The sequence below is a fragment of the Lagopus muta genome, chromosome 7 (assembly GCF_023343835.1).
Source record: "Lagopus muta isolate bLagMut1 chromosome 7, bLagMut1 primary, whole genome shotgun sequence".
In the NCBI taxonomy this organism is placed as follows: domain Eukaryota; kingdom Metazoa; phylum Chordata; class Aves; order Galliformes; family Phasianidae; genus Lagopus; species Lagopus muta.
In genome coordinates this window covers 5,076,249-5,091,684 of record NC_064439.1, presented here as the reverse complement: position 1 = coordinate 5,091,684, position 15,436 = coordinate 5,076,249, and the positions used below count along the sequence as shown (strand labels likewise).

Genomic DNA, 15,436 nt, shown 5'->3' with positions numbered 1-15,436 from the left:
TTTACCTCTGAATTCTGTACAGGTTCTTTCACTCTGGGAGACTGAAAAAAAAAACAACAAGAAAAGGTTGTCACTGCCTTGACAGAAACTAAACTTATCAACTAGGACTTGTCAGAGTTGTACTGAATGTATAAAACTTACTGGTTTTTTTTTTTTAAATTACACATAGATATTAAGATGTACAATGAAATGAAAGCCACAATTTGGTGGCAATCTATTCATACTATAATATCCAGAAACACACAGTCATGTCTCAGGAGCTATAGCTGGCATACAGTGGTACACAGTACATAAGCTGCTCTAAATGTTAACCAATATCAAGATCAAGCATTCTTCAAGATAACTCAAGATCAACTCAAACTGTTTGTGCCAGGTCCATTCTAAGCTACCCAAATCTCACAGAAAAAGATAAACAAGTCTGCTTTATAAAATGCCATTAGGAAACACATCCTTTGCTGATATTTAGAGAACTTGTTTGCAAGCTAACTTGCTTAAACCATACAAAGTCTTGAGAAAAAAACAACAGCCTTATATATGCTGCTTCATAGAGAAATCTCCTTCCTGCTTCTCCTTGCTCTTGGACTCTGCATGATGCTATGCTCTCCCTGAGAGAGAGCAGAAAACTGACAGCTATGCACAAGTTCAGCAGTGAAACAAAAATCAGCATAATGGGAAGGAAAGTGCAGTCAAAGCCATGTGGTCAATCTTTGCTTATCAGTAAACAAAGACAACAAGCATCAATTATTTCACATGGACAGAAAGGAATTGCCAAGAATTCCTGAAAAGCTCTGCAATTAAGATAGCCTGCATTTTTGGCTTCTAACAGGTCCAATTACTGTACAGAGATTAGATAGGTCCACACTGGGATTAACAAAATGAGTGTTCTACACCTAGTGCCTAAAAGACAGCCTGATATGAGTCCGACAGAACAAAAGTTATCATGCCACTAAACCAGGGGCAATTTATGCAACAGCCAATGCCAATGACTTAACCAGTACAGGTCAGGACAATTTGTAATGTATGACCCAGAGGCATCTCACTAGAGAAAAAGAAATAGTCTTACTCAGAGAATAGCAATTTGCAAAAAGCCATCTGGACAGAAGGAGAAGGAACAGCTCCTTCACACTGACTAATTGCAGACAGTGTCAGGAAAAAGAAGTCATGCAGCTGGAAAGGTAAATGCTGAAATCCAACCTGGAAGGGTAAAGGCTGAAATCCATCTTGATGTGTTAAGCCTTCACTTGACAGCGACCAGGCAAAGATGAAAAATACGGCATTGCTCCCAGAGGTAAATAGCAATGCTCCACATCTGCAGGCCACAGCTTTAGTGCTGTTCTCTCAGGCAGAAAGTTCACATCCAAGAGCACCTGGGTGCCTCAAGGAATAACTCAGAGCTTGTCCAAAAGATCAGTGTGTCAGACACTGGACAGACAAGCATGGGACACAAGCCCTGCCCTGCAGCTAACCAGCCCAGATAAAAGGCAAACAGAGGTAAACTGAGGAAAAAGCATGAACAGGCAGAATGGAAATAAGAAATATTAGAATACATTTACTTAAGGCACAAATAGGATGATTGGAGAGGACATGCTTAAATATACATGCACACAGGCAGAAAACTTTTTTAGTGTTAATATTTGTCTGCTTTCAGGTGCAGACTCAGCAACATATTTGTAAAACACACACTTTATGTATTAAATCCACCTTGTTTTTTCTGTACAGTGGAAACTGACAGCAAATACAAACTATTTATGTAAAGCTTTCATAGAAGATAGTAGTGAAGTACTTCAGCAAGTAAAGTCAGTCAATAAGCCATCCTTTAAGGCTGACAGCAGTAAAACTCAGGTGCAGAAGGAATAAATAAAGGCTACAGTCTAAACTCACACTATTCACCAATTCAGTAAAACTGTGAAGGGATTACAGGCAGGTGGAATTGATGTGGCATGTGAAATATGGTCAGAACACAGAATTAATACTCCATAACATCACAGTATTTGTAACAAATGTTTGCAATTTAGATCCAAGTCTAAAAAGGGGATCAAATGGAAGAGGTGCATAGGGGCTCCTGTGCTTCTCCCTCTGGGCTGCACAGATGCCCAGGGTCCAAAAGTGAAGGCCAGGAACGTCCCAAATTAAAGACATGAGAAAAGACTGTAGTACAAGGAAATGTGCCAAAGCTCCAAGAAAAGCAAGCAAACAAAGTAACTTGAAAAGGAGCTTGTAAACATGTGTTTTTCTGTGTAAAAGGAATGAAACATCTAAGAACTGTTCAAACACAGTAAGTGGGATTAGTTGATAGGATTCTGACAAGATAGAGCAAGTTCTAATTAACCTCTGAAATAGTTAGGGTTTTTTACAGTATTCCATCCTACAGATTGATTGTATTTCAGTCTGTAAAAGAGATTTAGAGGATTTGAGCTTATGAAGAATTTCAGTAATACCCACCAGGAACCAAGAGATCCTCCTTAACTGCAGGAAGGAGTGGATACAGTGAGCTCTTAAAAGTCACACAGCTGTTAACACAAATTATTACATGGAATTGGTATACTAACAGCTATCTGAAAAAAACTATGACTTCAAAAGATTCTAAAGGAACTAAATATGTCTTCAAATACTAAATTTCTACATAGATCACACCAGCAGTAGGATGAGAAAAGTGGAAGCTGTTAAGGAATAAATGCTTCAAACCCAATGTGGGTTTTTTTTCCATATGGAAGATCTTCCTCTAGATACCCTTTCCTATCTCAAGAACTCAGCAGAACAATTGAAATGCACTTCAAGCTGCCTACTTCACTGAGAAGGAAACACATAACACAAGAAAGCCACTACAGTGAAAATTCTGCACTGCTGACTAGAGGGAGGAAGACTATGCATGTCTCCTTTGCGTTCCTAGGGGACAGGCTGCATGTGTTGTGGAGACAGGTGTGTAGCTGGGGGGGGATTTTCAAGTGCCAGACCAACTCCCTCTTTGCAACTTCAGGGATGCAATGGGATTTTCTACTAGGGATTAATAGATCTCAGTGTAACCGAGAGTAAAGAACTCGATTCTGTTTCAGACATCAGCCATAAGAACAGGCCACATTGATTCCAGTTCCATTTTGAAGAGTGCAGGACAAAATCTCTCCTGACCCTTCCAGAAGAAAGCACCTCAAACAAACAGTAGCCTTAAAAGCAAAGAATACCTAAGCTCAAGTGAATGAGCATGCCAAGCTGGGGGCACACTGTCTGAATTCCTGCTCTCAATTATGCTCTACATCCCTGAATTAGACCAGCTGTGCCCCAGAACGACTACAGAAAAGAAATCAGTAAGAACTTCAACCTTCATTCTGCTTTCTCTGGTTTGGCTGCAAACTTGAGGGGAGGGATAACAACAACTTACTGCGCATCATACTTAGAACAAAGCTTGACCCATGCCAGGCATATTTAAACATACTACAGTTAGAACACAACACAAAGCTGTTGGAGTCTGAGGACCCACCCTGAGCTGTGAAATTGCTGCTCTGCCTTCCTCACTTTCTTCATCTAGTTCATCATCACTCCATTCCCAGCCGCCATCCTCAGTCTTATGGAGACGCCCGCTGGATCCTGGGACCCTCCTCACCTGTTCAGCACAACGACAGAGAACACACAGGTCAAGGAGACCGCTTCTAGAGTTGTTGTTTTGTTTTAAAAGGAGAAATGCATCTTCAGTCAGCGTGTTCAAGTGTTTAATAGAACATCTAGCTATATCTAGGAAATACTGCACTACAATCACGCTCATTAAGAAACTAGTACAGTCGTAACAGCAAGAGCCCAGCAGCTTTGCAGTACCTTTTTGGATCTTTCAGTAATTGTTGGTGCTCTCTGTAACATCTTCTCTTGTAAAAACTCTTTATTCTGCAAAAGAAAAAAAGGAAAATAACTAAACATTCACACTGCTAGAAATGCCCTTTGATTCCTTCAGGGCATCTGATAATTAAGCTGTTTAAAATAATTTCTAATAACATAGTTTGTTATATGCTTCACCCTGTTTTCCTCTCAAAGAGAGATCAACTCTAAGGACAATTTTACTGCTATCTTCCTTTGTACCACAACGTATGATGCTTTATCCTAAATACCTTCTAAGTTAGTAGTTGCATTTTCCTTATGCAGATGATAAGAAACTGACAACTGAGGAACTGAGCAAAACTCTGTCTGATTTACTGGAGAACACAGCTGTGCTCACTGCATAGCAGCATCTGATATCCTGCTCTTTGCAGGTACCACAGCACCTGGATCTAAGCCATACTGCTGTTTCTTACCCCTACATTTATGCCTGTCTTACCAAAGGCACCTCTCAGAAGTCAGGCAGGCAAGGACATGGGAATCCCTACCCACAGGTATTGGGGCAGCAGCAGGTTGAGTGGCTGGAAAAGTGTGCAACATGTGATGTTAGAGCAGGAGCAAAGGCAGCAATCACAGCAGGTTGAATACTGGAAACTGCTGTAATGATCTATGGCATTGCATTTCCTTAAGACACACACTGCCACATTTTGATACGTGGCTTTCAGCACTACCAAAACATACTTTACATTATATAAACTATCTTCACATTTGGTTAAAAAGCGTATAGAAGTTGGACTTTCTCATCCTCAGGTTACAGCTGTCAGTTCGGCAGAGGCCAATGGCTGAAGGCAATTTAACATTGAGCACTGACTAGCATGCATTATTCCCTCTGGGTTTAAGCACTGCCTCATTTACAATCATGTTTTTCTATCACTGCCTATGCAAATATGTGACTCTGTAGCAGCTTAATGAAAGCACGAAGGCAATTTTATACACAATGAAGTACAACATGAACTAAAACTGGCATCAGCCAAGTACAGAAAGGTTAGCAATGTGTAAGCCATCTCCCTGTTGCTTTGGACACCAAGCGTGCTCTCAGTAAACAAGTTGCAAGCAAATCAGTTGCCTAAAATCCCATTATGATAACATAAAAACTATGTGGCTACTGTACACACCTTAATCTGAGAGCTGAGACCTACTGTCATTAATTGCTGACCCCAATGCTCTATCAGCTACCTGTGGATACATGCTCAAGCAGTTTGCTTCACAGCTACGAATGGGAATTTCCTTTTATTTTACATCATGAGATTTTCACTTTCTATCTCTATAGCATGAGGCAACTTTCCACACAGCGGGGGTCTTATTCACTGTATTGCATACAGACAGGTTATAGTTTACTAAAATATAAATATGAGCTCCATTTACTGCCAGACACTTTTATGTCTGGACACACAGCAAGAATGGCACCATTACAAGGGAAGGAAAAATCCTCAAACCCACTGAAAGGCATTTAAACGCTGAAGAATTTCTAAATAATTTATCCTAGAAGTGGCAAACACAAGGAGGTACAGAAGAGAGATTTCATTATGTCTGTTCACAGTGACCCATTCGACTCATTCAGCAATTCTGGCCTTCTGGAACAGCTCACATTCACATCAGTAAAGCTTTCACCATCCTTCTGACCAGTCCCCCTCTACAACCTCTGCACAGATGAGCTTCAGAAGAGTTTCCTTACCTTTGCTTTTGTGAAGAATTTGTGCCTTAAAAGTTCTGCTGCTGTAGGTCTGTCAATAAAAACAGAAGAAGCACTATAAATTTCCATTTCAACTCAAGTCTTACAGGTTGCTGCACCTCATAAGGGCATCACCTCCTGCACCTCCTAGCTGCCCTAGGAGTTAGTCAGTGTAATCAAACATTCTTTTAAGTGGCAGTGTATTCTGAGCAAAGCCTACTGTGAGTTCACTCAGCAAAAAGCCCTGTTCCTATTCTTACAGCCTAGCTGACAGAATCACAGAAGCAATTTGCTGAGAATTCAGATGAAGGATCATCACCTACTGAAGGAGTGCAGTACCTACCGTGTGCTAGTGACAGACTTATTCCAGAGATGCTTCATTATAAATATGTGTAATTAGCTCCTCCCTTTTAAGTTACATGTTAGGACAAACACTGACAAGTAAGAAACAGCCATTTGCCCCTGTTTTCCAAAAATTCAGGCCTCCATGAGAAAGCAGCAGCTTACAACACCTACCCTACTGCAAACTGCCTACGTTGTGTGGTTCCTGACTTAAAAAGGGCATTCACTTCAGACTATGCCAGAGAAGCCTCTCACCTCATAGCAGGGGAGACATTATTACAAGTGAGCAAAAACACTGTAAAAGCAATTCAGTAACTCTTCTTTAACAGCCTGCATGCTTGCATAAACATATCTGATTTTGCAGGTTGCTCTTCACGGGCAGACCTCCTGCTCCCATAGTAAAGATGATTACAGTGGTTGTTAGTGGTGCTTGAGAAGAGAGATGGGGGATGCCACGATTGAAAGTAATTACGTTTAATTCTAATCACACATTCTAACCTGCAGGGATAGGACGTGCTTGAAAAATGAAAAAGAATAATATCAAGCTGGGGTAAAAATGTGTTTTGTGCATTTATCAAGCACTCTACTGGACTCCTTTAGCATTTCAAATGTAAAGACTGTTAGAAGAGAGAGAACCCCCCTCCCATCCATCTCATGATGTGTGAGAAGCTTTTGTTCCAGAATCCGGCACAGGAAGGAACTGGAAAATATCTCCACAATTTATATTTTATGAAGAGACATTTCCCTTTCCAGAATTAGCTTATTTAGAGAGAAAAAAGAAAATTAAGAAGTATAAATATTAAAAAAAATGACCTGTGGAAATATTTTTTTTTTTTTTTTTTTTTTTTTTTTGCTTTGCATTTTTAAGGAATGCTATTTTTAATGCAGATCCAACGCTCCTTTCACCATCTTCTGAGCTTTCCCACGTGATGGGCTGTGGGGTTTTAAACAGCACCAGACAGGAAGACCTTCGTGTGGCTTCACACAGTGCCATCACACAGTGCCATCACACAGTGACACAGTGCTGTCCTGGGAACCAACCACAATATATGCACCACGTCCTGGTCAATATTTCTACCACCACTGAGCAGTCAGGTTGCAGTTGCAAAGAAGACTGAAAGTGCCATCAGCTGACTTAAGCAATGTGTATTGATGAAAACATGTTAGGTCAAATTTGCCACTGTTTTTTCCTGGTATTTTGCCCCCAGAATAAACATGAGTTATAATCAATCAAGTCAAAACTACACTGAGAGCCTTCTTTGCGCTGGCAAGTTTGTAGAAGTTTATTTGCAAAGCTTCACAAATAAGGACACATTGCCCAACACGTAATTTCTGGTTTATAAACACAGAGCAGTTCTGAGGAGAAACAAAGCATGAACTGCAGTCACCTGTTGGTGGTGGCAAGGGGGAGAAGGGCCCTATGCTAGCAGGGACTGGGATGCACTCATTAACCCAAATGAAAGACGTGTGCCCTGGCAAGGCACAATGCCAGACATTTATCCTTAAAAGTAAGGACAGCCAAAAGAATTTGCAGCCACACATTGCTGCATTCATAAAGCTAGAGAAGCAGAGAGTGTACCACTTTAAAAAGTGAAACAGAATGAGTCTTGAGGGTTGTTTCTTCTTAAGTTTATTTTGTTGTTATCAGGTCTCACCTTTTTTCAGGGTCTTTTTGTAGGCACGATGAAATCATCTTCCTGAAAGATTTCCCATACTTCTTCAGCATCTCCTTATCTTGCACACCGGTTTCCAAAGACGGGGGATCATTTTGTAGTGTCAGCATTAAAACCTGGAAGAATTATGTCTATTGGCAATGAGATTTTTCTTGGCCTCTATATAAAGGACACAGCTTTGCATCACAGCATTTTAAACAAGCATTTTTATCAAATATCTGAGTTAACAAGGACTGATCCTTACAGCAACTCTCAGGAGGGAAGACTGAACTCAGACCAATTCTTTTCTTCTTAACAGTTTCAGCAGTGTCCTCCTTCATCTTACAATGAGAACTCACCCCACTACCTTTTCCTCAAGGCAACTACAGGGTTTCTCCTCTTCTCTCTGCTTCCTGCTTACAATCATTGAGATAACAGTTTACTTCCAAAGCTTTAAACCTCTACAAATTCTGACTGTCAGCTGAGAGTTTCACAAGTCATCCATCAATAGTAGGGAGCATTACCATCCCTTCAGTTCTCAGGAAGCTAGTCTGATTTATAACCAGCAGCCCGCGTCACTATCTTCTATTGAATCTTCTGGCCCACACTGCAGCCCACGGGTCAAGCATCCAGGCAAGTTTGGTGTGATGAAAGGCATAAACACAGCAGAACTTAGAATCACAGACCGCCTGGGTTGGAAGGGACCTCTAAGATCATCTAGTCCCAATGTCCCTACTCTTAACAGCCTTCCTCATTTCAGATGAGTAGTTATACAAGCATTGGATTCACAGAATCATTAAGGTCAGAAAAGACCTCTAAGATCATCTAGTCCAACTGCCAACTCACCACCACCACGTCCCAAAGTGCCACATCTACACGTTTCATGAAAACCTCAAAGACTGTTTAGATTCCCCTGCAGGTATCTTGTAACCAGAAATGAGATTTGTGTAAAATCCTGTAACACTTTTATAAAAGCAGTAGGGCAATATGAAACACCAGGAGTGCTCCCTTCCACGTACCGCTGCAATGACAGGTGAAGACATTTCTTACACGCCTACACATCAAGACGAACTGATCAGTTTCTTCACATCACTCATACTTTCTCAAAGAAAGGAAGAAAATGACTGATTTCCATTTCCACTTGTCACCTACATCCAGATGAATTTCTATTTTTAGAAAAGGAAGCAGCAAACAGCACGCTTAAAAAGCTTTCTTTCTACAGCTATATTGCTTAGGGCAGAGAAAGCCCATCAATCTAGCTGAAATTATACAGTCTACAGAGAAGTCCCTGCTTTTTCCCCTTTCTTTGGAGAGTCACTTAATGCACAGGCCACTTTGCTGTGCACGAAAATTAATCTGCAGTGAAATACAACTGCATTCCATATATGAAACAGAAATCCTCTTGCAGGCAGCATGACTGGAACCCACATCCAATATAACTGCAGATTAACAACTACCTACTGTGTGACAACATGATACCAAATAGGTGATCTTTGTATTCAATGCTGCAAGCCATGCACTGACAACAATAAAGAGAAGTTTTGCAGAAGCTACTGCAAAACACTACCAAATATCAGAGCACAAAGTGTCAGTAAAAACAGCTACAGCTAAATCAGCATGACATCTCCCTCAACTCCTCACTGCACTGCCACAGTCACTGATACGGTGTGAATTTGAATGATATTTCTAAACCACTCAGCCATTCTCTCAGCCTCTACACAGAACTGATGCAAATCTTGAAATTATACTGTTCAACAAGAATAAAACACCTGGCATTTAAAGCTGTACTTGTTTGTCCCTGCCCTAATAAATCAGGAGCTAGTGGACTCCAAAAATGCTGTCATAACGTAGAAGGGTATGCACTGAGTTCTAAAGAGATGACGTTCACTTTGCATAGCTCTCCATCAACTCAAGGACTAAAAAGAAGAAAACTTAGTATACGATGTGCTTAAAATTGGGACCAGCCCAACCATAAACTACCTACTAAAAGAACTCTCCACCCCCTCCTGTTCAATTTGAGCAAGCACGCATACCAAGGGTAGAAACAAAGTGGCCTTCAAGAGGATGGGATCTGTAACCTACTCCAGGGAAACTACTTTAGCACTGAGGTTGGACTGGATGACCTCCAGAGGTCCCTTCCAACTCATACAATTCTGAGTGATTCTGTGAAATGCAGAAAGGGCTGGAAGTTTTGCGATCAAGTGATCAAGACAACGTCCCATCAGATCTCAGAGGGGCTAAGGATGATCTCAGAGCTCAGACAAAGGGCAAGGTGCTCGAAATATCAACTAACGGAGTCAACTCTGGTAACTTTACAATACAAATTCCCTGACAGAGAAGCATGTGAAAAGCAGCTCCTAATTCAAGAAACAGGAAACTGGAGAAAGTCACCCAAACTAAATTCAAGATGTTCAAAGAGATATTCAAAGTTGCAACATTTAAGCAAGACAGTTTCCTCCTTTTCAACTTCAATAAAACACTGATGTTGCCAATCCCTTCCCATTTCCTCATGATGTGAATTTCTGACACCATTCAGTGATTAACAGGATTGTTTTCATGTTAAACAATACAAGTTGTTTGGGGAACACTGGTAACATGTTTCTGAGAGGTTTCAAGAAGGACCATCAATACAAAAGGAATTAGCTCCCCATCTCAGTGACAGTGGATGCCACATAACATGTTCTGAGTCACTCTTTACAGCTTTAACATCTGCTGTCTACAGAGGCTCCAGGATTGAGCCACACAGCAGTTTCCTCAAGAATGGTGACCCAGGAGAGTCTCAGATCTAAATGAGAACTGTGCACAGCTTTGGACAACGCTGAGTAAGCGGCATATTTTTAAAAGCTGACTTCAAACAAGTCTAAGAACATCGTGATCCACAGATGCAAATAGAGAGGACGAGCTCTTCAACAAAACGGTCTGGCCAAATTCTTTGGGACGCTCATAGAACATTCAGATCCTTTGTCTAACACAAGTATCCGGAGACCTGCTCACCTTCATCGGGGGGTATTTATGATAAGGAGCTGCCCCTGTAGCCAGTTCGATAGCAGTGATCCCAAAGCTCCAGATGTCTGCCTTGAAATCGTATCCTCTGACCTGAAAGATATGAGGGAACGTTAGCATCTGTGTCTCCTGCTATTCTATATGATAGTCCCTTTCTTTAGTTGTACATCCTCTCACCCTCCACCCATTTCTTCCTTCCCCCTCACTTCTCATCAGCAACTTGGAAGCACTAATATTACAAGGCTAAACAGATGGAAAGAACTGCTTTTCCTTTCTCTCTGAAGTCCAATACACCTCTTTGAAGGTACAAGAAGCCACAGTCTGATGGAAGTTACAATTTTGGGCTGAGCAACTGGAGCTGTTCCATCACAAGCTTCTCCGCATGTGGAACATAAAGGGGCACTGCATACACCCATCTCTGACTTCCACACAAAAAACACAGACATTAAACAGTATAATGAAACTCTCATAGTTAATAGATGCAGCATTATGCCCTTGGGACATATGCCTCACTACACTTTTAGTCAACCACTTCATCAATCTGACTACAAACATGCTCAACCCTACATTTTCAGTGCTGGAAGTACATAGCAATTCAGTTAAATAAAAAAAAAACAAAACACAAAACCCTTCACTCCTGCTTGCAGACTAATATTTCCCTCCACTAATTAATAGTAGTTTCTGCACTTGACATTAAACAGAGGCTTGTTCAGGAAAATTTATAGCATTTACTTCCCCTCACACACAGGAAAAAATATTTCATATGCCAAAGCGGTTACTTCCTCATTATCATTAGGTAATATTTTGGCACTTGCATTCTCCACTGCAGGGGAGAGACATTATGTACTAATTTCAAGAAGAGCCACAAACTCCAAAGTGTTTTGGCTGCCTAGGATGGCTTGTATGTCTTCTTGCTCCACTATGCAAAGATGAATAATGAATCAGAACAAAGCTAATAGGCTTACTGTATTCAGCGACACTAACAAGCTTTAGAAGGAGCCCATTGTGATGGAGCCAGAACTATTCCCCAAACTACCTTTAAGATCATCTGGAATTGTGAGAATAACAAAACAAAAGACATTCCCCCCCCTTCCACTAGTTTTTGTGATATGATAATTGAATTAAAGTTTATTATAGCAGCAGCAGTTTATATCGTGCACTAATTTCTTCAGCTCTGCAGGCATCATTTTCATGAGCGTTATAAACTATGAAAGGCTTCCTGAAGTGAGAGCTTATGGAAGCCATTGTTATGAATGGCTTTCAAATAATTACACTAAACAAGCATGTGGATCTTACATAATTCACAGGCACACAGCACAAGAGGAAATACACAGCAAGTTTTATAAATTGACATTTCTTCACATCATTTTTAGGTTTTGAGACCAATTTGGCACGCTTCTTGGCTTTGTCTCTCAGTTAATCTCATGGATTTACATACTGCACAACGCCCCATTTTAACTGATTGGTATTGTTCATTATATTATACAATTATATTATCCTGCTCCCAAATGAAAGCTATGAGGTCCAAACCTGCCTACTGCCATTCATCTTGAAGCCCATCTCATACATAACAGTTATCACCCTGCCAGTAAGTTTCTCTCATTTATTCTTCCTAACAGCTTTTTTTTTTTTGGTCATAAATTCAATAAGTGAATGTATATTAAGAGATAACACCAACCTATCATATATCAACATGCTAAAGGATCTTACTGATGCAGAAGTAAAATGGATGGAATCAAGAAAATCTACAGATCGAAGGCTATCCTACATTGAGCCCTTCCTTCTGTTCCCTGCTGGATGTAACAGCTCAGAGCGACACCTGCTGGAAGGCAGCAGGATGATGTCAGTGGGCACAAGGATTTCACATCAGCACACAAAACGTTTCCTCTACCATCCCAGACTTACTACAAGTTGTGCACTTTTCACAAAAGTGCTGGGCTCCTTAAAAAAAAGAACAAAAAAACCCAAAAAATAAAACAGCCACCTGCCTCCTCAGAAAACAGCTGCCCCATCAAAATATCCCCTTTCTCACCAAAAGCTGTTTCCCCTTTCTAGCATCCTAAGATGCTTTTTTCCCCCTGCCATTCCTAACCACAAGCAGCCTGGAGCAACACTGACACAAAAGACAAAAGCAGGGACAACTCAGACCTGGTTCTGGAAATACTGTGTGTGCTATTCTCATTTCCAGCTGAATTTTCCTTTTCCTCTTACAAATCAATGCACCAAAAAAAAATTCAGGAATACACAACAGCAAAGTGGTTCAGAAGTTCTCCACGAGTGCTCCTGACTTAGGGACACATCTTGCATCCCATGGTGCTCTATCTGTACACAGGAAGATTGCAGGAGCCCTGCAAAGCCACGATGGGGAGCCACTGAAAAGGCCAAGCAGTGAAGAAGCCTTTCATAAATACTGCATTTAAGCCACTCCAAAATGATCTCAATTCCTCCAGAAGTTTTAGGTATAGGAAAAAATGTGTTAAAAACTCTACGGCTGTTTTCACTTCACTTCATTTTAGATTATATATGCGTGGAGGTGTTATCCAAATTCTCCTAAAATCTTTTACTACAAAATAGGAAGAAAAAAAAGTACCAAGCTAGGTTTATTTTAACAAAACATCATTGTTCCCAAACATTTTTGTTTCAAAAATTCCTAGAAGAAAAAAGGAAAAATACAGAGTCTGCAGAATTTCTGCTTGGTGCACATGCCAAAAACGAAACCAATTCCAGCTCTCTGTCAAACTGGTTTTAAGACTGTGATGGACAGCCCTCAGAATGTTTATGACACTGAGCATCCTTGCCACAGACACTGCACAATGCTTTGTTGGAACTGGGGCATAACTCTGCTGGTCAATTTTGCTCAGAAAAGGCAGCAGTGCTCTACATTAAACAAAGTCTTCATCAGTGGTCAAGCAGATAAAGCTTACCCCTGTAGTTTAGTCTAGCAGTGGTGGAAGACAAGAAGTATGACAGCTATGAGCCAGGCAGAAGGGAAGAGGAGGAAGGAGGAGAGGCGTTCCTCAGTAATTACATTCTGGATACTCATAAGCCAAGAGAAACTAAAAAGCTCAATAAAGTCAACTGTGCATTATATTACTGTGATAACTCTCCACCTTGACACAATGCACCTTACCTAACTATATGTGAATATTTGCCACACATGAAACTATATTCTGCCTCACATTTAGGCATGAGGGAGGGGCAGGTTAATCTCAATTATGCAATAGCTAAGCTGCCTCATACTTACCTTGGGTACAAGCTTGGCGAGAAGCAACAGGGTGAGAAGCTACTGAACATTACATAGGAAAGCCTGGCAGCAACAGCCATATGTAAGACAATTCTCTGGTTTTAAGCCTCACAGGATACAAAATTGTCATCTAAGGTGAGAGTAAATATGGCTGCTCCTGAACACAAAGATTCCAGGTGCAGACTAGCTAAGAGGACGATGCTAGGATATGCAATTCACCTGTTCCATAACTTCTGGTGCCATCCAGCAAGGTGTGCCTACAAATGTTTTCCTGACTTTATTTCTGGTAATGTCACCACCGGTGGCCAAAAAAGCACTGACGCCAAAGTCTGTAAAAGAAGCAAAACAAACTGCATTAACATCACATCCTGAGCAAACTGAAGGGCTGTCCCCCTTGTTCCCCCATATTTCCAGCCCCTTATTAAGCAGTAGAACATACAGTTACACATGAAGAGTTTCCTAATGAACAAAGAACAACCAACAGTGAAGAATGCTGGTGCATGAATACTCTGTAGTCAACCATTCAATTACTTCAGCGTTCAGTGCTGGCCAGCAGAGAGGAAAATTCCACTTTCCATTACAGCCCACTGGGCACATTAAGGCAAGCCTTGCTGCTGTACAACCCCGCCCTGGGCACTAAGTGCTTTATTTGTGTTTGTATACGTACATAACTAATGACAGAGCCTCAAGTGGCATCTCACTAATATTTAAAGCAATCAAGACTTTTGTGAACAAAAGGATTTGAGTGCATATGAAGCTAACAGTTTGCAATATTTGCCATAAATGCACAGCCTGCAAACTGGTATCAGCCACTGACCCTGGATCTTCTACCATCAGAACGTGCTTTGTTTGTGATGGAAGATTATTCCATCACTGAGATGCTAGGAGTTTTACCAGGAGAAGACATGAAGAGACAGGAACTGGGTCTAAGTTTGCTCAGAAGGAAGCATTACCAAAGTTTTAGCAACCAAACCATTCTTAGAGAAAATAACTCAGTCAGGTGACAAGGAAACTGTAAACCCAAACCAAGTATTTCCTCCCACTTTGCTCTAAACAACACAGCTGAATTGCAGAATTATGGAGTTGCATCTGGTCATTCTCCAACACTGAATTTTATTTCTTCCCCTCCTTTTTATTGTTGTTTTTTAAAAACAGTGCAAACAATCAAAATCTTCAATGCCATTTTTGTGATTGCTGGTAGGGTCAGAGATCCCTGAACAGGGCAAAGCTCCTCCCTGCATCGCAGCAGCAGTACAGCAATGCCCTTCGCACCAATCTCTCAGTATCAAGAAAAACTCGATGCGATGCACTGAAAGATTCCAACTTCTGGATTGCAGTCTTCCAAGGACAGGAATTTAGTACTCACAACTATACTGTACACTGATTATTGAGGGTTCACATTAAAGGCAAGTTTCACTGAAACAGTCAAATGCCTATCATTAGAGTCCAGCTTCTTCCAGATGTGCTATTCTGTTGTCTTCACCCTTGCTGGAGGCATCTCATATTGCTGCTAGCCTCAAAGTTCTAGCATTTAGATGGATAACTATTGCTGTCAGCACCACAGTCTATATTCTGATGGAAACCCATTAGATCTCCTTGAAACAGATCTTCCATACGTGCATCCCATCCCTGCTTCTCACAGAAACCGAAAGAGCTTCCAAA

The 15,436-nt window shown here is 41.0% G+C and overlaps 1 protein-coding gene across 1 annotated transcript in view; it reads right to left on the bottom strand.

The window, feature by feature from the left end:
* OXSR1 (oxidative stress responsive kinase 1) overlaps positions 1-15,436 on the bottom strand; it is an 88,728-nt gene that overhangs the window by 10,285 nt on the left and 63,007 nt on the right. The window contains exons 6-12 of the mRNA XM_048950708.1: positions 13,994-14,103; positions 10,522-10,623; positions 7,531-7,664; positions 5,537-5,585; positions 3,808-3,873; positions 3,476-3,598; positions 6-41 (exon numbers count right to left, since the gene is read on the bottom strand). Of these exons, the coding sequence (XP_048806665.1) occupies positions 6-41; positions 3,476-3,598; positions 3,808-3,873; positions 5,537-5,585; positions 7,531-7,664; positions 10,522-10,623; positions 13,994-14,103 (620 nt within the window). The remainder of the gene's footprint in view (positions 1-5; positions 42-3,475; positions 3,599-3,807; positions 3,874-5,536; positions 5,586-7,530; positions 7,665-10,521; positions 10,624-13,993; positions 14,104-15,436) is intronic.